We start from the raw sequence: 26588 nt of genomic DNA on the forward strand, positions 1-26588 counted from the left end.
AGGGCAACAAAAAAGGATTAGGGGACTGGAACATATGACTTATGAGGAGAGGCTGAGGGAACTGGGATAGTTTAGTCTGTGGAAGAGAAGAATGAGGGGGGATTTGATAGCTGCTTTCAACTACCTGAAAGGGGGTTCCAAAGAGGATGGCTCTAGACTGTTCTCAGTGGTAGCAGATGACAGAACGAGGAGTAATGGTCTCAAGTTGCAGTGGGAGAGGTTTAGATTGGATATTAGGAAAAACTTTTTCACTAGGAGGGTGGTGAAACACTGGAATGCATTACCTAGGGAGGTGGTGGAATCTCCTTCCTTAGAAGTTTTTAAGGTCAGGCTTGGGATTGGCTGGGATGATTTAGTTGGGGATTGGTCCTGCTTTGAGCAGGGGGTTTGACTAGATGACCTCCTGAGGTCCCTTCCAACCCTGATATTCTATGATTTTATGATGCCAGGCCTCAAATAATTCAAGACTGGAGTAGAAGAAGAAAGCTACAAAATGTGAGACCAATTTTAGGGTAACAATTACATTTTTTAAATACTTTCCTTTGTTTAACACTACTTCAAGCAGTATTTCGGAAGCCTCTAACCAATTTATATGAACAGTCTTCAAATTCTGATCAAGAACTAGGGCAACATGTTACCACCACCACCACCACCACCTTTCTTTTTTGTCAATAGATCTCAAGGCTCATTACAAAGGCGGGAAGTATAATTTCCCCCATTTTCCAGACAGGGAAACCGCGGTACAAAGAGATGAAATGGCTGGTCCAAAGTCACCTAGCAGGCCAGTGGCAGAACCAAAACCTAGTTCTCCTGAGTTCCAGTCCAATGACCTATCCCCTAGACAGCTGTCAGTGTGCATGTTCAAAATGTAACTCAGTGAAAAGATATATAACAACTGTGAAATATTGGGATGGGGGAGGGGGGGGAATAGTTGCCTATATAAGACAAAGCCCCTAATATCGGAATGATCTTGATAATATTGGGACACCTGGTCACCCTAAATATGTAATCCAATATAGGTGATATATATATACTGAATTAGCCAGTTAACATTAGTTCCCCATCAGACAGAAATGTGATGCAGTTTGAAGAAAATGTCATTAATAATACAGAGAGGTGGGAAAAGCAGTTATGCTGAATTCTCACAATGCATGTCCAATGCTTTTACAGTATTGACAATTATACATCTGGAAAGAGTGAAAAGTAAAGGTTAAAGGGGACATATGAGAACTTTATATTCCTAAAAAAGTTTTGAAATACTGGAACAAAGAATTAATATTTGCTAAAACAAAACCACCTTCAGTAAAATCATGCCAGCATACTTTTATTGTGAGAAGTCTTTCGTGGTTTTCCCCATAACACCTCTTGAAGCATTTGTGGGCTGTGGCGAGCTTTTTCTCTGCATCATCAAGGCATTCCAGCTGTCCCAGACGGAAGTAGCACCATACTATATCCAACTGCAACACTGCATAATTATCAACTGTATTCAGAAGTTCATTACCACAATCACTGCAAAACAGCAATAAAATATTAACTAAGTTCCTTCTTCATTCCCTACTGCGTTGAAGAATTGGGACAGGAAAACATGAAAAGGAAAACGTGTGTGTATGTGTACATATATATCATGTGCATTCCGAAAATTTCTACAGTCTGACCATCACACTGATATAAATGTAACATACAAAATTACTTTTTAATTTATCAAACTAATATGCTCTGCTCTCATGTCATGAGAGTCCCAGGTATATCATATTATGGTATATTACATTTGACTTAAATCTACACTATCTTTACTTTATCTTGTTTCTACATATGATACTGCAGTTTTAAAAGTATAGTGGAGTTACAACACTCCAACCTTTTGGGAGGGCATAGAAACCAGTTATCTTCATTGGAGGCATGTAAAGATCCAAATTGTGCTCCTTGGGAAGTCCCTCAGAATGTGCTGGCATATCAGAAACATACGGGGAGACCACCACTTTTTTGGACACCAAAGGGGGCTGCATTAGACTAGACTAAAGCAATTTTATCAAACGCTGCCCACTAGTGGCATGCTTGTGGAAGAATACCATATAAAATAGTGGTTGTTGTTACTATAGAAAAGTGATTTTCAACCTGGGCTCTGCAGACTGTCTAAGATTTCCAAAGGGGTCTGCACCTCCATTTGATATTTTTTTAGAGGTCCACAAATGAAAAAAGGTTGAAAACCACTGATGTAAAATGTACGCTGTGTGGTATGACTTATGCTGTTCCCACAACTGGCTGGTACTCTGAAAAGCCACATGACAATTCAGAAAGGTTCTTACCGGAAGTGTTTATCAGCATCCAGCAAGAATGGCAGTGCTACGGCATATTCTTTTTTCTTCATGAATGCTCTGCCTTTTTCATGATAGCCCATAGCTAATAGAAGGGACTATGAAAATGGATTAAGAATATATTAAACCCTTATTATGTTCACAATTAAAAAGAAATGTCATAGAAAATAACTTACATTATTTGTTGTCCATGGAAAAACACTTCATCAAGCCATATTATCTCCCATCATTTAACACTTCTTCTCACCCATCTACCCATGTATTTGTCATTTGTGTTGTCCAATTTATTGAAAACAATGATTGCTACTGATACATGACATATTTCACCTGCCTTACTTTTAAAGTGCAACCCTAAATATGTTTTCAAGAATTTACTCATAAACAGGATAAGTCTCTTACTGAGCATAACTGTACAGAACAGCATCCAGCCAGTGTTCATAAATAACCAACTAACCCTACTATTTCCAAATAGATGATAAAATCCCATGAATCACTTGCCAAAAATTTAATCTCATTTTTTCAATTCTACTAAACTAAATGACAGAAGTAGTGAAGGTTGCTGAAAACTTTCTGGTTCTTGCACTATGACAATGAACGGCATCATAAATAACATTATTTTATCTAAACATTCTACAAGATTTCTCCATGTACCTTTAATGTCTTGTGCTCAGCACTGAATAAAATCCTTACAGTGATTTTCCATTTCTTGTACTGTTGCATCAGAACATGCAGTACATATGCTATTTGGGGTTACCTTTGTAAAGTATACAGGAATATCAGCTGGGGCAGAATAACATTGTGCACCATGTGAGGAAATCAGGTCACAATTAACACACTGAATTAGTGCTCCATGCTAACTACTTCTTTGCTTCTGGGTGTGATTCTAAGTGTTTGCTATGATTCTTAAAACTCTGAATGATCTAGTAATCTAAGAGATTGTCTCTTCCTCTATTGTTCTGTCTTAGTGGTCAAGATCTAGCGAGTTGCTCTTGCTGTTGGTTACTGGAATTTCATCGTCCAGGACCACTAGCAAGGCATTCTCACTTGAAGGCTCCCAGATGTGGAATTCTCTCATTCTAATAGTCTACCAGAACCTAGGCTTGGTGACTTTCCGGGCACAAAAGAAGTCATATTTGTTTAATAATACTTCGAGTTAACTATTAACACATTTCCTGTAGCTTGTGATTTAAACTGACTGAGATCTAATGAAAAAATTGTTTTATATTGTTCTAACTAAGACACCCAGAAGCTACAACAATAGGCGCTGCGTAAAATACATAAATTAATGTATAACTCTAGGCACGAAGACAAAATGCAAACACCTTTTACAAAAGATTCTACAAGAAATCACAGACGTTAGACAACTGCCTGTCCTGAGACCATCAGAGTATTCCCAAATGTACGGGAGCACAGTTCTGCTTCACCTTTATCAGAAGACCACTTCTATTAAGCAATCAATTTTTGCTGGCATCTACAGAGGTTGTTTAAGAAACAGTTTTGACCATTTCAATATAATATTTAAATTACCACATGTGAAGATTATTTAAAAGGTCACTAAATATCTTCCTTAAATGTTATACTTACTTTTTTGGCTTGCTGAGGAATCTTGATAGATCTTCCAGTTTGGTTAGCTATATCTAGATATGGAGTGGTATCTGGATCTAAATAATCATCTGCAACAAAAAAAGAGTGTCCACTAATTCATTATCAATGCCTTCAACAGTAAGAATAAAGTAAGATTGTGGTCTTAAGACCATATCAATACGCATCTTGTTAAGAAAAACTGTAAATAAAATGAAGTAGAATAGTGTATGTGGCTTCCAGAGAGAGTTCTCTATTATGGCACCAATTGTGTAATGAGAAATCTGATCCATTAACAGCCTTTATGGAGCTGTTTGCAGGATCTGGGCCTCTCCCTAGCTCAAGCCTGAATTTCTGAACGAAATTCTAAATTGTGTGTGCTATTATGAAATCATGGCCATCTATGGTCATAACACAGGTAACTGACAGAGAAGGGCATAACAACTCACAATTTATCATTCTGGCCTAGCTATTTCTGCAATAAATACAAAGCACATTTTCAGAGCTGTCAGTATCTTAACTCTCAAGTGCCCCATTTAACAACAGATTCATACAGTACCTTTCTCAAAACTCAAAATGTTCTAAGGAATCACTTCATCTTGAATGGTCCCTTGAAATATGTGTTAACAACTTAGGCTAACCAATCTGTTCCACCTTATATTCAGCTGTGACTCACTTAGTACATTTCCCAGACTGAAGAAAATTTTGCTGTAAGCATGGAAGCTCGTCTCTCTCACCAACAGAAGTTAATCCAAAAAAGATATTACCTTACCCACCTTGTCTCTCTTATGGAAACACAAGCATTATACAAATAAGGTCTTTTAAGAAGTGAAGAAGAGTACTATAACCAACTGGAGAAACCAATTTTCAAGTGGGCAGAATGTAATAATCTAGCCAGTTCATTGGCTTTAACACCCTTAGATTCACAAGATCAAATAGAAGAGGTCAAACTGGTTTTACACATTTCATCTGCAAGATGGCACCTTCAAGTAGCATGGTGCCTCCTAGGATCATGACAATGGATTTGTTCCGCATCAATTTAGGAATGAATGAATCACCAAGTCCACTTCCTGCAGCGCTTGGGTTTTGCTTGGAGGTTTCCCATCCAAATACTGACAAGGCTTGACCTTGTTTAGATGTGATTAGATCACAACCCAAAGTTATACTAATCTTTCCTCTTTGCCTTGTTTTTTTTAAATAGAAGTGGGGTTTTTTTTAAACTCATACTGCTGTTTTCTACTGCACATAAGAGTAAAAATCCCATACCTCTCGTTGCCAGTATTTCTAAACCTTTCTTAGTTCTTTTCATCCTTTCCTTTCTTTCTTTCTCCTTCATGGTCTCTTCTTCATGTTGCATTTCTTCTTCCTGAACTTTTTTTTTGGTATCCTCTTCACTCTGTCTTAGCTCAAGCACCATGACCTTTACATTGTGCGTTATACCTTGCTCTTCAAGTGTTTTTTCTGAAAAACAGAGCATGATTAATAGGCAAAACAAATTACATTTATGAAGACAGTACATTTCATGTTGTACTGCCAGATAACTACATTTTAAAAACAGCTATTCCTGCTAGGAAGACTTCAAAAAGGAGCAACCACCTAAGGGCTAGTCTACACTGGCAATGCTAAAGCGCTGCCGTGCCTTGTGTGGTCGCCTCCACGAGAGGCGTAGCACCCAGCGCTGCGCTCACGGGGGTGTTTTTTCACACCCCTGAGTGAGAAAGTTGCAGCGCTGTTAATTGCCAGTGTAGACAAGCCCTAAGACAATGCATTTTCCTAAACATCCTCCATTACTGTAGAACTATTTGCTATTTTACTAGCACTTCGAAGTGGTTTTTTTCCCCCTCACAAGCATAGGGGTAACTCATCCCTCTAAATACAGCTCTTCCATATTAACACTTGCATGATCTGGTACTTCTTCCTAAGCCAACATTTGGTGGTTGGCTTATGTCCTCTAATGTGATGGGTGATACCCCTTATACATTTATTCTAGCTAGCCTAAGTGTGGATATGTTTATTATTCACAGAAATGTCTTACATTTCATGCTCTACTGTTCAAATATTAAACTGAAAGGCTCAAGTACTGACTAATGCAACGTGCAACTAAGTAACCTCAGTTACCAAAATCTTCAGTGGGAATTAAAGGCATTCAGAATCTTTCAGGATCAGGTCTCTATCCCCCAAAGCTTCCATATTTTAAAACACCCTAGTCCTTTTACTCAAAACATGCAGGGCTAATTCCTGCTCCCAATGAAGTTAACAGTTAACAATTTCAACGAGGGAAAAAAATTGGAACCAAAGTGATGAGACAGTTCTGTGTTTGTCTATCTATGTATCTAAGATACTCATATGGCTCCCATTACTGTAGCATCTGAGCATCTTGTCACACTACACCCCCATATTCTTCATAGAGATATTATTATATATGATATGATTATGGCATAACTTTGATATTTTATACCAGATAGGTCATGTGAGGTATCATTGAAAAGGTTATGATTTACTGAACATGATTATCCTATTTGTATGTATGTATCATTTTTGTATCTGAAGTTAAGAATATTGTCTATGCATCTATTACAAATGTGTTTACACCTGGGGAACGCCCACTGGACAGAATGTAATCAGTTTGAATGGCCCATTGGGAAGGGCCATTAGGGAAAACAATAGGTCTTTGAAGATGCTAATCACCCACTGAAAAGTCTTTCTGCAGATGCTACCACAGCCTCTAAGTTATGGCTGGAGGGTCATGTGACCAGGTCACCTGGTACTGGACTCCATGATAATACTAGTATTTTTCCACTAACTGGGAGTGGGAACCACACTGGGAGACAAAGGATTCCAGTCATATGCAAAAACTATTTAAGGCAGGGGAGTGACATCATTGTGGTTTCAGAGTAACAGCCGTGTTAGTCTGTATTCGCAAAAAGAAAAGGAGTACTTGTGGCACCTAGACTAACCAATTTATTTGAGCATAAGCTTTCGTGAGCTACAGCTCACTTCATCGGATGCATACTGTGGAAAGTGTAGAAGATCTTTTTTATACACACAAAGCATGAAAAAATACCTCCTCCCACCCCACTCTCCTGCTGGTAATAGCTTATCTAAAGTGATCACTCTCCTTACAATGTATATGATAATCAAGTTGGGCCATTTCCAGCAAAAATCCAGGTTTTCTCAGCCTCCACCCCCCCCCCCACAAACCCACTCTCCTCCTATATGCCATCATGTGCCAGCAATGCCCCTCTGCCCTGTATATTGGTCAAACTGGACAGTCTCTACGTAAAAGAATAAATGGACACAAATCAGATGTCAAGAATTATAACATTCATAAACCAGTCGGAGAACACTTCAATCTCTCTGGTCACGCGATTACAGACATGAAAGTTGCTATATTACAACAAAAAAACTTCAAATCCAGACTCCAGCGAGAAACTGTTGAATTGGAATTCATTTGCAAATTGGATACAATTAACTTAGGCTTGAATAGAGACTGGGAGTGGCTAAGTCATTATGCAAGGTAACCTATTTCCCCTTGTTTTTTCCTACCCCCCCTCCAGACGTTCTTGTTAAACCCTGGATTTGTGCTGGAAATGGCCCACCTTGATTATCATACACATTGTAAGGAGAGTGGTCACTTTAGATAAGCTATTACCAGCAGGAGAGTGGGTTTGTGTGTGTGGTGGTGTAAGAAAACCTTGTGTTTTTGTGTGGGGGGGGGGGGTAAGAAAACCTTGATTTGTGCTGGAAATGGCCCAACTTGATTATCATACACATTGTAAGGAGAGTGATCACTTTAGATAAGCTATTACCACCAGGAGAGTGGGGTGGGAGGAGGTATTTTTTCATGCTTTGTGTGTATAAAAAGATCTTCTACACTTTCCACAGTATGCATCTGATGAAGTGAGCTGAAGCTCACGAAAGCTTATGCTCAAATAAATTGGTTAGTTTCTAAGGTGCCACAAGTACTCCTTATCATTGTGGCTTGTTCTTCACTAACTCCCTGCCCAAGAAAGATGGCAGCTGAAAACAACTGAGAAACAGAGACTGAGCTGGGGGGTGAGGGGGGAGGGCTGAGTCCAGACTAGAGGGTTTCTGACCTGTGAAAGGAATATCTGGAGTTTTAAGCTGCAAGCAAGGGTCTTCAAGAATCTCTGCAATCTGCCTAGAACAATATTTAGGGTAAGAATTTGCTGTTTATAACCAGTTTCTATAGTATATTAAGCTTAGATTGTGTGTTGGTGTTATTTGCTAGGTAATCTGTTTTGATCTGTTTGCTATCCCTTATAATCACTTAAAAATCTATCTTTTGTAGTTAATAAACTTGTTTTTGTTTTGTGTAAAACCCAGAGTGTGGAATTCATAACTGGGGGGCAAAAACGCTGTTGCATATCTCTCCACCTTGGGGGAGGAGGCAAATTTCACATGCTTATGCTGTACAGTTCTCTAATTTTGGGTTTTCACTCCAGATGGGTCACTGGAGTACTGGGCAGTTCTTTAGCTGAGCCTTCCCAGGCAGAGCTGATCTCAGCATCTGTGTGTAAAGCTGCAGTTGGGTGTGTCCCTACCTGTATGTGTGCTGGTTAAGTGCAGTCTGAAGCCTGAGGGAGGGCTTGGCTGGCTTGCCTCATCAGTAGTGTAAAGAGAGCCCAGGCTCGTGGGTCAAGCATACTCAGTAGTACCCCAGTTCCAAGTGGCACACCAGGGGAAAACACGTCAGACATCTGACAATCTTTTTAAATGTATTTACGCTCACAACACTCCTGTGAGGTAGGAAAGAGCTTTTATCCCTGTTTCACAGATGGGGGAACTGAGGCACAGAGAGACTAAGACCCAGGGTCACACAAGAAGTCTGTGATAAAAGGGGGCAGGAAACTGAACCCAGGTTCCTGATGGCCCAAGCTACTGCCCTAACCATTGGTCCACCCTTTCTCTCCATTTACACCATGATTTCTTCCAAGGTAGCTAAATGTGTCTTAGACACTGAATTTAGGACATCAATGAATGAATGAACAGAAGAACGTTAATTTGTAAAGACAAAGCTTCTGTTCACACAAATGTCTCGCAAATCAAGAAAGATGGCAAAGATAACAAAGAAAAGTTTAGAACATGTCACTTTACAGCATGAGGTTTTGGTAAATTATGTGATTTAAATCTGAGAATGTGGCACATTGAGCTTTTAAAACACACAAAGCTGTCCTCTTCCATAATTCTCTCCTTTGATTTTGACCATCACAATATCTCAGCCTTCCTTTAGAGTAGAACTTAACAAGCATGACTGCTGTTATTGGCTAGCTCAGGGGTTCTCAAACTTCATTGCACTGCAAACCCCTTCTGACAACAAAAATTACTACATGACGGGGGGGGGAGGTGGGGGGGAAGGGACCGAAGCCTCGCTGCCTTGGGTGGAGGTGGGTCAAAGCCTGAGCCCCACTGTCCTGGCGTGGGGGAGGCCAAAGTTGAAGCCCAAGGGCTTCAGTCCTGGGTGGGGGGCCTGTAACCTGGACCCACCACCTAGGGCTGAGGCCAAAGCCTGAGCCTCACTCAGCCCCAGGCGGTGGGCCCCAACAAGTCTACGCCAGACCTGGTGACCCCATTAAAACACGGTCGAGACCCACTTTGGGGTCCCGACCCACAGTTTGCGAACTGCTCTAGCTCTTATTTCCCTGCTATTAATATTGTTTCTGCGACTGACAAAATTACAAGAAAGATGATTTCTAAGAAAGACATAATTACAAAATAAATAAAACATATATTCAATTGGTGATACATACCAAGGTCAAGCTGCTTCTTATTTATAATTATTTTGATACATTTTTCTTGAAATCCATTCATCTGTGCAATCCTGTGAAATAAAGTAGTTAATTCCAAAGTATAAATACCTTCTTGTCTCATTTTGATATGAAATATTTTGGCAACATATTGCAATAAAAATTAAAATGTTATATATTTGTAACTGGCTTCAAACTTTTACTATAAGTCTGCTTGAAGATAAAATTACATTATTAGTAACTGGACACAAACTCACCATAGCAAGTGAGGAGAAGAGAGGTTATTGATATGGTTTCTGATTTTAGATTTGAATCAATAAACAGCAATAGAACACCCCCAATAAAAAGAAAAAAAAACATGTTTATCCAATAAACAATGGAAAAACAGTAGAAATCATTCCTTGTATCTAAGGGCTTGTCTACATTAAACAGTAATGCAAACTACAGGGATGTGATTTCTAAAGGGCACTAATGTGTGGCTCATTAATTGGTCCACATAGACCCCGCTGGTGTGCACTAAAGGTCCCATAGTGTGCTTTAAACAGTACTGTGTTAAACTGCAATAGGGAACAATGCAAAGAGTATTTACTACAGTATATATTATGTAATGAGTAATGTAAATAATATACATTACTCATTGCAGTATATATAAAGAGAAATTCCCCCAAAAAACCTGATTTTGGGGCATTCACATGAAACTCAAAAATTGCTAAAAATAAACCCTGAAAAATGAAATCAATGAACCCAGAAAAACAGAAGCCCAAAGTATTGAGAAGGGGAGAGCAGAGCAGCCAGGAAAGTGGACAGGATAGACCAAGTAGTTGGAAGTCATCCATACATGGCATACATTGTAAGGGAAAACACTTTATAATCTCAGAAGCTCTAGTAGTTATTGATTTAGAATGGCAATTCTCAAACTATGTCCATGGACCACTAATGGCCTATAGTGGTCCATGGCAAACTAGCTTGTCATGTGGTGCTAACCTTTCACCTTGTTTCTTCATGTTAAATCAAGACTTTTCCACGTAAGCAATTGCCATAGTAACTACACAGATGTTATATAGTCATAAACAAGATGTGTTCATGAGACACACACTATCAAGATGTGCTCCACCCTATGAAAGTTTGAGATCCCCAATCTAGGACATACTGTAATAAAGCACAATGAGCCAAAACCAAAAGAGGACACTAACCATTTAAAAGGGAAAAAAGACAAAGGTTATAATACTTACTGGGATCTCAGTTCCTTGCCAGTGATGATCAATTTAGTCTCCAGCATGTTTTTTCTGGTCTAATGTAAATATTTTTTAAAAGTTATGGTATACAGGTACTTTGGGCATTTTCTTAATTAACTAATTTAAAGCAGCCACAATTTCTCTCTTTATTTCCAGACAAAAACTATGTTAAAATAGCAGTAACGTTGAGAGTACACATAGTAATGATTTACAGGGATGCTGTAATTATCCCCAAATAATCATTATAAAGCCAGGAAATTCAGAGTTATGGTTAACTCAAATCCAAACAAGTTAAGTTATTGAAATGCACAATTAAGGCACTCAACCTTAACTCTGCTTTTTTTGTCATGCCACAGAATAGTCAGATTATAATTAAAGCCTATTAACATTCGTGGACCCAGATTAGACAGAGACACATTAGATTGTTTTTCCTCACAGTGATGCTACAGAGCAGAGTTAAGGTTGTTTAGGGTGCATACCCTGTACCCATACCGCACTCGCCATTGAGTAGAGCTATTCCAATGCAGTTTTTTCAAATAAAGTTTTACCATTAAGATTCCCCTCCCCCCCCAATATTTTTCATAAAAGTTTATCTTTCAGCAGAGGCTGGCACATAAAATCTCCTTCAGAAACACTAAGTACTGCATCTTTCAAAATGGACGCCATTGTTGTCAATACGAATAAGAGCACAGACTGCCCTCAGCAGTGATGGAAACTGCCTTCTATTGTTATCAGTGTGAGTGAAGTGATCTTGACCCACTCCATGATGCAGTCAGGAAACAGAAAGTTGCTGAATGGAGGTGGTGGTCATCTTTGCTAAGGGTCTGTCTATCTGGGAAATTATATCACTATATGTTACAGAATAAAAATGTCTAGGAACTAACAAAAGGAATTATACCAATATAATGACAGTGGTACAATTTTATAGCTGCATAAATAGATCAGTAAATTTCCCCATGCAGGCAAGCCCCACTAAGAGCAACCCGTGGCCTCAATCACATTAAAAATAGGAAACTGCAGCCACTTTAAAAGAGTTTGTTGTTAATTTCTATGAAGATTATTGTGCAGCCTCTGCTGAATGATAAACTTTCAGTCATGAAGACTAATTCTAAGTTCTTTAATAAAAAAAGCTATCCATTGTACTAGATCTAGTCAAGAAACAATTTCTGAGCTGAGATCACTTGGAACAAGAAAAGGTCTGACAGAGGGTGCTAACTGTTTTTTAAAAATAATCCTTTTTTTAGTAAATATCAACAGATTTACTTGCAAAAGTAAATTCATTCAGAAAACAGAGTAAATTTTCTTTTAAACAGAGATTGCAATTGTTCTTTGTACATAAAACAAGAGCTTAAATCCCTGCTTTAAAGTGTGGAACTCAGCCTTAACTATGGAGCTGCAACTGGTGTGTCTATAAAATAAGATGATTTTTTTTTTTTAAATGTTTGAGGAAAATTTAGTCATTTTTGTCTGGAACCGTGAAAACCAGGGACTAACAGTGCTGACTTCAGGCAGGCACATGAGCATGGTGTCCATGGATGTCCTCATCTACCCAGCTATATAGTCATTTACAGTAATAGAGTTCTGACCTGATATTTCTTGAAGAAAAATTCTCAAATATGCTGAGTCACCTATCTGGTGGTTTTGTAACATGGCCAAGTGTACAAGACACACTAGACAAATTATTTTTTCCACTCTGTGTCTAGTTCAAGCAATGGACTTAGCCAGTTCAACCTAAGTTGCCTTAGATGGCTAGTTTGGGAAAGTAGTTAGCTGACCCATAGTTTAACCAATGCAAGCACATCTGCAGGTTGCATCATTAAAAGCCGGACACCTACCATTTAAAGTAGCTAAGTTTATAATTTACAGTATTACCCAGGTATATCATAGTTAAATTAAAAAAAATTTCAATTAATCACAAGATTAAAAAAAATAGTTGTGATCATCACAACGTTAAACAATAAGAGAATACAAAATTTAAATTTAGCATGGAAGCATGTCCTCTGGAATGGTGGTCGAAGCATGAAGGGACATATGAATGTTCAGCATATCCGGCACGTAAATACCTTGCAACACCAGCTACAACAATGCCATGTGAACGCCTGTTCTCACTTTCAGGTGACGACGTAAACATTTGTAAGTTGCACTTTCACGATAAAGAGATTGCACTATGGTACTTGTATGAGGAATTGAAAAATACTATTTCTTTTGTTTATCTTTTTTACAGCGCAAGTATTTTAAACAAAAATATAGAACGAGCATTGTACACCTTGTATTCTGAATTGTAATTGAAATAAATATATTTGAAAATGCAAAAAACATCCAAAATATTTATATTTAAATTGGCATTCTATTATTGTTTAATCATGACTTTTTTTAATCTAGTTAATTTGTTTTGCGTTAATCACTTGAGTTAACTGCGATTAATTGACAGCCCTAGTGAAGACAGTTGTCATAAGTGTCCTTTACATGACAAAAGATGGTGTTGTTTTGGGGTTACTTACTGTGCCTAAATAAGGATTTTGTTTATAATTAAAACTGTGATTAAACAAAGAACAATATCCATATACTGACAATTTTAGATGTTTTATATAAGTTGTAAAACTGAATGAGCACCATACATTCACTTTTAACTTGGATGGTGAGATCAGAAAAGATCAAGTTAAATTTGGTTCATTTTTCTCCATTCAGAATTTGTTTCTGAATGACCGTAAAGAGGGATGCAATGTGTTTTCTTTATTTTTTTTCTAGATAGTTTTATGACTGAACTGAATTCCCTCCTCCTCCAACCGATTTAGCTTTTTTGCACCAATGAAATGTTTTGCACCAGATACAGAATTAAAGTTGTATGGACTTTACTATAGATTTTAGTTATGCTTCTTTTCATAACTTTAATGTATACAGACTTACTTTTTTCATCTTAGGAGGCAAAACCACTTCAAGTTTTGCAACCCCTGTTGTCTTATAAGCTTCATTTCCTGTTCCACGCTCAATTGCTTCACATCTTATTTCTTCAAGAATGCACTCCGTTTCATTTTCACTGAGATTCACCTTGGCTGAATATTTCTGTGCAAGCTCCTAACAGAAAAATAAAAGAACATACATTAGTAAAACATAAAATAGTAAAATGTGCCATGTATGAAATAAAAGTGAAAAAAATGACCACAGAACAGTGAGGCAGAATACGTACCTTCAACTCCAGACCAGCTTCTTTATTTTCATTTGTGTATGGAGGTTTCCAAAGCTGAATTTTGTCTTCTCTTAAACAGTTTTTAAGTTTTGCTGCAAGGTATTTCTTTTGCGCCATTCTTTAATACAAAACACAATAGGAAAAATGAAAAAACTAATTAATCTGTTTGTATGGTTGTTTCTCTGATGAATCAAAAGACCTTGTTTAACTCAGGCCCAGATCCTCAAAGATATTTTGACATCTACCTCCCACTATTTTTACTTAAATCACCTAAATATCTTTGAGGCTTTGGGCCTCAGGGAACATGCACTGTATTATTTAAAGTTCCGTAGGAAGACTGCATTTAATATAGTATTTTAAAAATACACTAAAACCAAATTTACAAAGATTCTAATTCAATTTTTACTGTGCTCTGATAATTATGGAATAATTGGGAAAACTTTTCTATTTAAACATTAACATTTTTTCTTTTCATTACGCCAGTTGCACAGGAGGATGGAACTTTGTTGGCAAGTGTTGATTTCAGCAAGATAATGGCTGCCAGCAAAACATCAGTAATGCAGTTTTTAAATATAAATGACCAAACAAGTGAAGTACAATATCAAACCAATAAATGAACTAACTCTGCAAATTTCATTTAAACTTGGAGATGGAAATTTGCTAACAATTGTACAGTATTTTCTTTAGTTTGCTTTTATATACTTCTCTTTATTGTAATTTCACTGTTTATAAGGAAAATTCATAGGTTAAAAATAATATATTAAAAAAACCAAAGACTCTGCTCCTGCCGCTGGCTCCATGCAGGTTAACCCCTGGGTCTCCACAGAGCTAGCTGGAGGACCAGGGCCCAATGTTTTCTAGGTTACCAGTGACATCTTAGATTATAAAAACTAAAAGAATTTTTAAATCACTTTTTTAACCATACATGTTCTATTTTTTCTCCATTTTCTTAACTGCCAACAGTCCTGGTTTTGGCCATGACTGCTCTGTCTTTACTAACCTATCTAGCTACCATTCTGGAATGTTGGCAGCTTGTAGCAACAGCAGGAAGCTAAGGAATAGTTTCAATTCCTGCTCTCTGCTGGAGTTCACTCTCTCACTGGTTGGATAAACAGGAGGCTATTACACCAGCTAAGCTCCCGCCCCCACTGAACCAAATCAGAACACTCATTATATTGAAGTGCCAACTCTGCTATACTGAAGGTCGAGCAGCACTTTCTATGTAAAGATCAACTCTAAAATCGGCACGCTTACTCAGCTTGTTTTGAAAATTTCTGTGCCTCATGAGGGTGCTGGGTAGCGTTAGTGGTCCAAATTTGGGGTCACTTCAGCAAGGGGTTCCTGAGATACAGCCCTCCAAAAAAGCCAGCATTTTACAAAATCAACAGGTTCTTTTTGTTTCTTTTTTCCACATACCCGGAGTTCAAACCATGGCTCTACTTGTCCCCCCACTGATCTCATTCACTTGACATTTTATCTCAGCTGGTGCCTGGCACCCACTGTCCCTTTGGCAAAGCAATACTGACAAAGATAATATGGAAGAGTTCAGCTGCCTAGAACAGTATGTGATAAAACTCACAAGCCAGAGATTGAAACGCACATGTGCAGCAAGTCTATGCATGAGGGTGTGTAGGCAATCCATTGTCACAGTAATTTGGTGGCTCCAGGGGACATAGTGCAGATATCACTGAAGCTGAGCTTCACACGTACACTATAAATTCAAACCCTACCCTTGGCAGAAGCCTGAGAATGACCTTTAGTCATGCTGCAACTGACTGTGTTGAGGGATTTTTCTACTTTTGGGAAATGTGTCCTGCTAATTTGTACAGATAATTTAGAAAGGGCTCCAAGTATTTTCTGAAAGATAATGAATTACACATGCTCTATGCTGATACGTGAGAATGACTGCTGGGCATGTTGCTACTCAAATGCCTAATCCATTTTACACCCCCCGCTTCACCCTAACAAACAGGATTTCATCTACCACTACTATGCTTTCATTTACCCACCATAACACTCACATACCACTCATGCATCCTACTTCACTGGTGACAATCCTGGGCACAGCTACTGACACTCTACACAACTCAGCCCTGAAATGAGGCAAACTGCATCCCTCAGTGTACACACTCAAGGTGAGGGGCAGGCAGAGGCACTCAGAGACTCTGCTCCCAAAGGGCAGGGCCCCGCAGATTACCTCATATCACAATCACAGCTCTGACAAATTTATCCCACTAATCCCTCCACCATTCAACACAGCTACATGTAAAAAAAACAAAGACAGCTGAAGCGCATGCCGATAATTCCGCAGTGGCTATTGTCAACCTCAGGAGGGGCAGAGTTAAGGTTGCACTAGTGTGTAACTTAGCCTCTGAATACCAGCAAATAAAGAGTTATGTTTTGCTGAATTTGATGTTATGAAAAGGCATGAGATACTGCCAGGCAACCTTTACTTTGTGTTAATAAATTGCTTTGTGACTCTAACACTCTATCTCTGCCTCAGCCAGAACAGGCAGAGTGAAAGCAGGCCCGGGGGTGGGGTGGGGGAGTAAAACTCTTGAACAGCTAATATTGACCTACCAAGTTAGAGGAGTCACATCCTGGTAAAATAGGAAACCAAGGTAGTGGAGAGAGGGAGGAGGTAGAAATGGAGGAGATACAAGGGAAAAACCTGAATGCACATGAAGGCTTCTGGTGGGTGACTTTTGGACCCTAGACACCCAAGCTTATTTAGAAAAAGTATTCCTCAGCTTACATGGAAAGTTTTTTTAAATGTTGGCATTTACACATTCATTCCTCTAAAACTGGATGGTAAAAATAGATTGATCAGTTTCTCCTTTGCTTGTAGATAGCTTCACTTTCCGATCTTGTATATTAGGGCAGTGCTAGAAACAGTTCATGGGAAATGGGGAAAAAATTAGAAACGTTTCTATTAATATTTGATTTTGAAAAGGTCCTCCCTTCCTAAAAACAAAAACCGAACTTGTAGGCAAAGGCTACCCTTGCCAGGAGACAGTCTCCCTGTAATCTGATCGACACTAAATCAATTTACACTTGGATGACATTTGGAAGCTTCTTTGCAACCACAAAGACAAGAAACTGTTTTGTTTTTAAATAGAAAAGTAAATTGTGCAGAAATTGACGTAAGCTGCCCTGTCCGTTTTGTTTCTATTATTTTGTAGTAGCCCTTCTCCAGGCTTAAGAGTAAAGGGCCTAACACAGTCACATAAGAATAAAGCACTGGGGGTATTACTAATACAGTCTTCTCCCTATGACAGGTTTCAGAGTAGCAGCCGTGTTAGTCTGTATTCGCAAAAAGAAAAGGAGTACTTGTGGCACCTTAGAGACTAACCAATTTATTTGAGCATAAGCTTTCGTGAGCTACAGTTCACTTCATCAGATGCATCCGATGAAGTGAGCTGTAGCTCACGAAAGCTTATGCTCAAATAAATTGGTTAGTCTCTAAGGTGCCACAAGTACTCCTTTTCTTCTCCCTATGTTTTCATCCGCACACAAGCAATTCTTTTTTAGGCAGCTTTTAATTAATTTACCCCATTATTATTTACTATTTTATCTTTTTTGAATTCTGGAAATCATTTTATAGCAGATATTTTACTTAACATATATTGCCCTAAATAATAAATTATCCAAGTAACAGAGACTATGACGTTTGTTGAGACCAGATTAAAAATCTCAAATTGTTACACTGTATCTACATGCAAACCTCCTTTAGATGTTCTACTAAAACTCCAGATCTGTTCTTTTTGTAACAGTTTCCATTTCCCTAAGTCTTCAAAATATACTTGTCACATTGGAGCATATACTAACATCAATGTGCAGAATTTTAAATACAAACTGAATCTGAAAACTGATCATACATACAGTGGCTATACTATCAACAATTTTTGGTATAGTTTTGTAAATCAAGCTTAGTTGTGATTTTTATTAAACTATTAAAACAGAAAAAAGGGACTGAAAAATCCTAAGTTAAATGTATTTTACTCCTGTTCTAACAAATTATCTTAAGAATATCTCTATAAAAAACAAAGTAGTTTCATTTTTGTAAATGCAAAGGTTCAAGCAAACTTTTTAACCTATAAAAATCATCCATGTTTATTAAACAGAAAGTTGAGAGCCATTTTCTGATCTTACTATTAATATTCATTCATGACTAGTAAACTGCAGTATTCAAAACAGAATCCTTCATAAAACATTTAGACATACCTCTCCATCGTCCGACATTAATGTTCCTGGAATGATTCAACTTTCACTTTCGTGATGCGTCACTAAAAGCTTTGGGGTATTTCCCAAAGCTGTTTTCAATAAAACTGTGGGGGTATTTCCCAATGGATGTTTTGAATGTAACATCAGATGTTTATGAATAAAAAGCAGTCACAGAATCAGTTGCTCCCCTCTTCTAGATGACACACAAGAGCAAATGGGTAAAGAAATGAGATTTGGCAGCCACATAGAGGGAGGGGAGCAGGGGCTACGTGGTGAAAGCTGGCTGAGCAAAACACAATAACTTGGGCTTTGCTCAAAGTGAGGCGGCATGGCCAGCTCAAGGGGGAAGCTGATGTGGCATGGTCTCCTGGGACCCAGAGACCACAGTAGTGTCATGGTGGTTAATGTTAGAAGTTCCATGGAAGGACTTGGACTCATACACTGCAGATTCTCTACTAGGCATGCAGACCTGGACTTTCCCAGAGAAGCCTGGCCTGTACAGCCACTGCTCCTTCAAATCTAGCATCCCCGCCTCAGTGAAAGAATGATACAGCAGTGATGGGTATTTCATAAGTGCAGACAGGTATATAAGTACTAAAATAATTATAGCTCTACATTCTCCCTTTCTGTGGCAGTGGCTAATCCTGCCTGTAACCATTTGCAGATAATCAAATGCAACTTGATCTTTGTGGCACTGATCTACTTAACCATGCCACGGAGTCAAGCCTAATGGAAATGAGAGATTAGTTATTAGGGGGGTTGGGTGGGGGGGAGAATGGCACTGCCATTGTCTTTAGGATATGCAGCTATCGTGCTAAAAAGTACTACCAGTTCCAGAAGTTGGGTGTATTTTTAAATAAAAAGTATCCAAATATAGTAAGAGTAGGGTACTATGCTATGCTCTGTAAGGTCCTGTATACACTAGTAAAATGCTCAGACTATGTCTACACTACAGCCACCATACGGGCACCACTACAGTGCCACAGTGCAGACGTTTCCAAGAGTGATGCGAAGCGCATTTGCGTTGATGTGGTTAATCCATCTTTCCAAGGGCTCGCCTACACTTACACTGCCCCAGCAGCGCTGTTAGCGTTCAGTGAAGATGCTACCTAGGCCAACGGGAGGGCTTCTCCCGTCAGCATAGGCCCTCCAGCTCCCGGAGAGGCGGTAGCTATGTAGATGGGAGGAGCTCTCCCATCGACCCGGCGCTGCTCATACGGGGAATTAGGTCGGTGTAACTGTGTCGCTTATGGGTGTGAATGTTCCACACCCCGAGCCACGTAGTTATAGGCAGCGTAGAGCTGGGCCAAGAGGCAGTACCTACATCGATGAAAGAATTCACTGGGCCCTAGGTCGACCTAACGGCGGCGCTCAGAGCAAGAAATCTGTCACAGCCCTGAGCCACATAAGTGTCGATCTAATTTTTAAGCATCATCTAGACCTCAGGTCTGCAGCTCACTCCCCGAGCGGGGCGGGGTCCTCCCGGAGGGGGAGGGGAGGGGGAGGAGCCGCGTGTGTGTGTGTGTGGAGGGGGCACCGGGCAACACAGCGCCTGCGTCCCCCCGCGGCGGCAGAGGCAGTCGGGGGCGGGGACAGTTGAGGAGGGGGCGGGGGCGGGGCCCGGCTGCGCCAGCGCGTGGCTGAGTCTCTCCCAGGGGCGGGAAGGCCCCGCCCCCACCCGCCGGGGATCGCTCACCTCTGCACCTGTCGCCACGCGGCGGGCTCCCGGCCGTTTGTTTACGCTGCGTTCGCACGGTCAGCGGGGGGCGGGGCAGCCGGCTCCCTACGGAAGCCCGGAAGCGGCGAAGGGTGCGGGGAACGAATCTCACGTGTGCAGGGAACGTGGGCTCTCTTAGCCTCATATCCCTGCGCTCCCCTAGGGGGCGCCATCTGGCTAGGGCCGAGGGTGGGGGTCTGGTGAGGCCCAGCCCTCGCCGTGGTAAAAAAGAGGTGGGGCGGCGGCCGGAACGGGACAGACTCCAGGAAAGAGCCATTTCCCTTCTTCTGACGTGCCCAGCTTTGCCGAGGTTTCCTCCCGCTGCTCGTGTCTCCTCTCTTGCGAGGGGGGGAGGCCATTACAGCTTCTTCTCATAGGCCCCATCTGCGCGTGTAGGAGCCCTGGGGGATCCTCTCCCCGTGAAAATTCTCTCTGGCCTTGTCTGCATGGGGAAGGTGGCACCAGCATTAGCTAGTCCAACATCCTTATTATGGTGTAATTGAGCTACTCCAGAATAGCGAGGCTGGTTAATTTCCCTGTGTAGATGTAATCCCTGTTTAGGCAACATTGTGTTGGGGACACTGGGGCATGGCCACTAGGTAACTCGAGGGGATGGAAGTCCACGAGTGTCGATAAAGCCCCCTCGCACTAGGCCCAGGTGTCCTTGGCCCCCCCTCCTGCCTGGAGGCACTCGCAGCAGCTCTGCGTACTAGGCCCAAGTGTCCTTGGCCCCCCCGCCTGGAGGCACTCGCAGCAGTTATGCTGAGGATCTGCAACAGTATGTTGCAGAGTCAGACTGCCTAAAACTAAGCAAGGCCAAACAGGGCAGATATGGAAGAACAATGCTGAATAAAGCAGCTTTATGTATAGTTTAACAAATGATACAGAGAATCAGGGAACTAGCTGGGAACTGGATTGGCTGGCTATATGGATACTTGGGGCAGCTTGCTATTGGATAAGTATGCTGGGAAAAAGGATGTATAAAAGCCTGTGTAATTTCCTGCTCTGTGTGCAGGATTTGAGATTTTATTCTCCCTGTACCTTTTTGCAGCTGCAAATAAATTTTTCTGTTTCTCCACCCCGTTGTGATTATTGGGTGCAGCACACCGGGTAACGAACCAACTCAAGCTGTTGTTCAGCCTCTCGGCGCTGGGTGCCGGCAACAATTGTGAATGTAACCAGGATAGCTGATGCTGCACCCTGCAACCTTTTAAATGTGAATCCCACAGGTAGCACAGTGCAGTGAAGAGGACACTGAACTGGGATTCAGGAGCTCTGGCTGTGCCACTGACCTGCCTTGTGACCTTGGGCAAATTGCCTCAGTCTCCTGACCTGTAGGATATTTACCTGTTTTTTAAGAAATAGGTCTATGGCTCTATGCAAGAGCGAAGGCTATGAATACACTAGGAGTGCTTCACTGTTATAGGAATACTGGCATACTATACTAGCAAAGAATTCCTAGTGTGGACACAGCTATGCTGGCAAAGCTACACAGACTTCACACCGTTCTTTTGGGTTGCAGATCTAATGAATACCTCAGAAATTGCAGTGTAGTCCCATACCCATCCCTAGTTTTTCTATAGTGCTTTCCATCAGTAGATCTCAGAAGTGCTTACAAAGGAGGCAAACATCATTATCCCCATTTTACGGATAGAAATGGAGTTCAGCAGGGAGGGAGAAGTGCAGTGCTGGGGCAACTGTTAAGAAGTTTAGCAGTTTTAAAACTCATTGTTCTCCTAAGGTGTTTCTCAGGGAGATTGCATTACCCCTTGCTGAGAGAGCAGTGTCTGCCAGCCCACTACAAGTCCTGCCCAGGTCAATGGTATAGTAAAGAGAAGAGTGACGGCCATGGTAGTGTGTAATTATGAGTGCAGATGTGGGATTGTGGAGAGACACAGAGAAAATGGCTGGAATTGTTAGGATGGGGTAAAATACTATGATGTTCCCAGCTGTTTTTGTTATCTTCATGGGCATGTGAGCAGCCCGTGGTGCACAGCTGCAGCTATGAGTCTCCTGAGGTGGCAGCATGAGCTCTGACAACCAGATGCAAACGTTCCCAGGCTCAACACTGCTCCATCGAGCATAGGAAGGCTCAGTGGGAGTTTATGAATGAGTAGTGATTTGAAGTTGTGGTGGGCACAGAGAAAATGGAAGGTAGGCCTAGTCTACACTTAAAACATAGACTGGCATAGCTATGTCATTCAGGGACAAGAAAAAACACCCCCCAACCCCTGGTGACATAGCTATGCTGACAACCCCCCTCCTCCAGCGTAGGCACAACTATGCTAACAGAAGAGTGCTTCTGTTGACATAGCTAATTTCCTTTAGGGAGGTGGTGTTCCTATAGGGCTTGTCTACACTACCAGCTGGATCTACGTGCAGCGATCGATCCAGCGTGGGTTGATTTATCATGTCTAGCATAGACGCGATAAATCGACCATCGATTGCTCTAGTGTCAACTCCGGTACTCCACCTCAACGAGAAGTGCGACACACCGCAGTGAAGACACCGCGGTAAGTAGATCTAAGTACATTGAATTCAGCTACGTTATTTATGTAGCTGAATTTGCGTAATTTAGATCAATCCCCACACACCCCCATAGTGTAGACCAGCCCATACTGAAAAACTCCCGTCAGCGGATGCTGCATCTTCACTAGGGGGCTATGTCATTATAGCTATGGCAGTATAGGCTCTGTAGTGTAGACATAGCCTCAGGGTATGTCTGTGCTACAGCAGCTGTGCTCTTCTGTTGTAGCACCGTAGTGTAGATGCTTCCTACATCCTCAGAAGGGTTTTTTCTGGTGGTGTTAATTCATCTCTTCAAGAGGAGTTAGCTAAGTCAACAGAAGAATCCTTCTGTTGCCTAGCCATGTCTACACCAGGAGATAGGTAAAGCTACCTACTGTGCCCAGGGCATGACATTTTTCACAGTCCTGAGTGATGTAGCTAGGTTTTCAAGTGTAGACCAGGCATCAGAATACCTTCCCCTTTCAGAAAGACCTCAGCAGAATTGCAGCTGCATATGTGCACTGTAGGAAAACCTTAGGCCTTGTCTACACATGCAATTGTATGATTTTAGCTATGCTGGTAAAACCTGAGTGTGGACACAGTTATATCAGTATAAAGATATAATAGAGGTATACTGTTGTTAGGATATAGATATTCAGGCCTGTCTGTAAAGGCCTATACTCTAAGAATTTAGGTGTATTCTTATCACTTGGCTAGTGATAGAGGTATAAAAGAAAGAATCAAAATCACTGTCTGCTGGTGTAAGGGCCTTCTCTTACTGTGACAGTCTGAGGCCCTGTTCTTAGGCTAAGGCCTTTGGCTAAGCAGCAGAGGCAGCCATAAGCTGGGAAGCAAACAGTCACATCCTCACATTCCAAACTAGTCACACTGAAATAAGGTGCTATTGGGCTGTTAGGAATACAATCCTGTCCTGTATTCTTATCACCTCCAGAGAAAGGGAAGTGCCTAGAAAATGTAAAAGGAAACTTAGTTTGATAGCATCCTGTCTGGCAAGAACTCACTTATCAATAGCTGGGATGTGAAATCCTCACTTCTGTGTTGTCTTGTCATTGTAGTTCCCACTTTGCTATTGTTTGTCTGTATAATGTCTGTCTGGTTCTGTGATTGTTCCCGTCTACTGTATAATTAATTTTGCTGGGTGTAAACTAATTAAGGTGGTGGGATATAATTGGTTACATAATCATGTTACAATATGTTAGGATTGGTTAGTTAAATTTCAGGAAAATGATTGGTTAAGGTATAGCTAAGCAGAACTCAAGTTTTACTATATAATCTGTAGTCAATGAGGAAGTTAGTGGGTGGGGGTGGGCGTGGGCATGGGCATGGGCATGGGCATGGGGGTAAGGGAGATGGGAACAGGGAATGGGGGTAAGAAAATTGGAATCATGTTTTGCTAAAGGGGGAAATGGGAACAGGGAATGGGAGTAAGGAAGTTGGAATCATGTTTGGCTAAGGATAGGAATGGGAACAGGGACACAGGTGTAAGGCTCTGTGGTGTCAGAGCTGGGAAGGAGGATACTAAGGAAGGAAACTGGAATCATGCTTGCTGGAAGTTCACCCCAATAAACATCGAATTGTTTGCACCTTTGGACTTCGGGTATTGTTGCTCTCTGTTCATGCGAGAAGGACCAGGAAAGTAAGTGGGTGAAGGAATAAGCCCCCTAACAACTGTATCATAGAAATGCAGGGTTGGAAGAGACATTGTGAGGTGATCAAATCCCAGCCCCCTGTGCTGAGGCAGGACCAACTATACTTGAGCCATCCCTGACAGGTGTTTGGCAGTCTGAAGGACAAAGTTGTGTTTATAGCAGCCTTCGCAAGACTTGAAGCCCTTCTGGATGGAGCTGATGGCTCCTCCATTCACTGACCAGTCTGTGATCCTAGCCCCAAGGCAGCTGGCATACAGTTTGTACATGGTGGAATAGAGAGAGATGGGTCTCCAGTTACTGGAGTTGTCTCACTCGCCTTTCTTGTAGACGAACACCGTCATGAACTTCTTTCAGAAGCTGGAAGGACGGTAGAAGTGTTTGCATTTGTTGAAAATGGCAGTTAATACCAGGCAACTGGGGTCTTGTTTTTTCAGGAAGCTATAGCAAATGCCATCTTTTTCTGGGTCTGTGTTTTTGGTCTTTTGTAAGTCTGGTCATTACTTCCCACAATGTAAAGTCTTGTTCCAGGTCCTCTGCATAGTCAACCCGGGGTAGAGGATGAAGGCACCTTGGGCGCATCTTCCGTTGGTGTAGGCTGCTCTGTGCTATATATGCTCTGTGGTTATGCCAGCATAGCTATGCGGTTCTGTGCATATGGTGCCATAGTAGTGTAGATACAGGCTAGAGCAATGGAACAGATTTTTTTCCATCGCTGTACAAACTCCAGGATTGCTGTAGGTCGGTTGGCAAAACTATATCAGACAGATGTGTGGATTTTTCAACCCTTTGAGAGCAGTAGCTGTGTCAACCTAAGATTAAGTGTAGACCAGGCCTTAGAAATTAATCCATGATCTCTGCCAACAGCCTGATTCAATAGCTCTAAGGTATGAGCAACCAGTTTATCTCAATGGAGTGTTTGCAACTCAAAGAGAATACCTTATTGAGATGAATACAACTTAATATAAAAGCTCCAAGACAAATGAACTGTCCATTCAGCTCAAAAGGGTATTAAGTACAATATTAAAGTCTCTAGTTGTAATTTGCCCTTTCCTAAATTGCAAGGAAGTCTACAAAGATTTAAATTTAAAAAGAATAAGTCTTGCTCTACATTTAAAATGTATGCTGGCATAGCTATGTCCTCCTCTCAGAGTTTGCTGCGTCTATATTTTCTGTGCCTTTTAATTATTACCTAATAAAAATAGATTGTCTTCAATTGATCATTGTTTAAAAAATCAAAACATTAATAAATAATAAATTACTGGAGATTTCTTGGCTTCTATTGTGTGAGGCTGGCTAATTTATTGCCCAGTCCAACTACCATTGAAGTCATTGGTTATCCCACCTTTGAATTTAATTTAGCTGGATCAGGCTCTTAAACACTGATAACTGTGTGAGGTTTTTGCCCTCGGCTTTAACGTCTGTCTTTACCATCCCTAACTGTAAACTGATTGGAGAACTAGGCCAAAAATCATAGAATCATAGAATATCAGGGTTGGAAGGGACCTCAGGAAGTCATCTAGTCCAACCCCCTGCTTAAAGCAGGAGCAATCCCCAATTTCTGCCCCAGATCCCTAAATGACCCCCGCAAGGATTGAGCTCACAACCCTGGGTTTAGCAGGCCAATGCTCAAACCACTGAGCTCTCCCTCCCGCCCCCCAATCCCAAAGCATATTGCGCAGTTAAGATGATCCTGTTAAAAGTTTGGAGCAACTAATTCTGTGCAGTATATTAATATTTATAGACCAGTTTTAATATAAAAGTGCTATAATATTATTTTGGTTATTAGGAAACTATATTTCCTTGAAGTTTGTCTCATAAAGCAGGAGCCCCACTTACTCAGAACTTATTTTAAGACTTGTCTAGAGGGGAAGTTGACAGGCAACTGGTATTCCCCTATAGCTATGTCAGTCTGTGTGTGGACTCTCCATTCCAGAATCAGTGTGACTTTATTCTAGAATAATTATGGAATAAAGTTACTTTTTTTCCAGAATAGGGTGCCCACATGTGGGATTTATACTGGCATAGCTATAAAAGCTCTAAGATATATGAAATTAATAGTCTAATAAATAAGTGCCGATCAATTTCCCTGTACAGATAAGTCCATTAGTAGCTTTGGCTGTGTAACAAGTCAAATGGAAAGTTTACATCTCAGTACCAAATCTAATACTGAAGCACATAATAGCTTATTTTGGAAGGTGAAGAACCTTTTTACTAGCACAGAGTACCAAAGAATGAGAAATGAGAAATGGAAAGATGTTCTAAGTTTTCTAGTCCATCCCCTGGCCACTGTAAAATAATTCCCCATAGTGTTCAGTATTTTCTAGGGCTTTGCTCATTCCATCTCAGAATGACCCAAAAAATTGTTTCTTCACCATGTCCCTTG

At 40.8% G+C, this 26588-nt stretch overlaps 1 protein-coding gene across 2 annotated transcripts in view; it reads right to left on the minus strand.

Moving 5' to 3' along the window:
* NUB1 (negative regulator of ubiquitin like proteins 1) overlaps positions 1-20120 on the minus strand; it is a 30131-nt gene extending 10011 nt beyond the window's left edge. Inside the window, exons 1-10 of one of the 2 annotated variants that reach the window (XM_048837538.2) lie at positions 20007-20104; positions 18311-18503; positions 14087-14204; positions 13807-13974; positions 10897-10955; positions 9668-9738; positions 5163-5357; positions 3900-3988; positions 2307-2413; positions 1323-1509 (exon numbers count right to left, since the gene is read on the minus strand). In XM_048837538.2, the coding sequence (XP_048693495.1) occupies positions 1323-1509; positions 2307-2413; positions 3900-3988; positions 5163-5357; positions 9668-9738; positions 10897-10955; positions 13807-13974; positions 14087-14204; positions 18311-18318 (1002 nt within the window). In that variant the 5' untranslated portion in view covers positions 18319-18503; positions 20007-20104. Of the gene's footprint in view, positions 1-1322; positions 1510-2306; positions 2414-3899; positions 3989-5162; positions 5358-9667; positions 9739-10896; positions 10956-13806; positions 13975-14086; positions 14205-18310; positions 18504-20006 lie in introns of both variants that reach the window. The other variant, XM_048837539.2, reaches the window with a different exon arrangement.
* Positions 20121-26588: the final 6468 nt, after the last annotated feature.

The sequence above is a fragment of the Caretta caretta genome, chromosome 2 (assembly GCF_965140235.1).
Source record: "Caretta caretta isolate rCarCar2 chromosome 2, rCarCar1.hap1, whole genome shotgun sequence".
Lineage (NCBI taxonomy): Eukaryota > Metazoa > Chordata > Testudines > Cheloniidae > Caretta > Caretta caretta.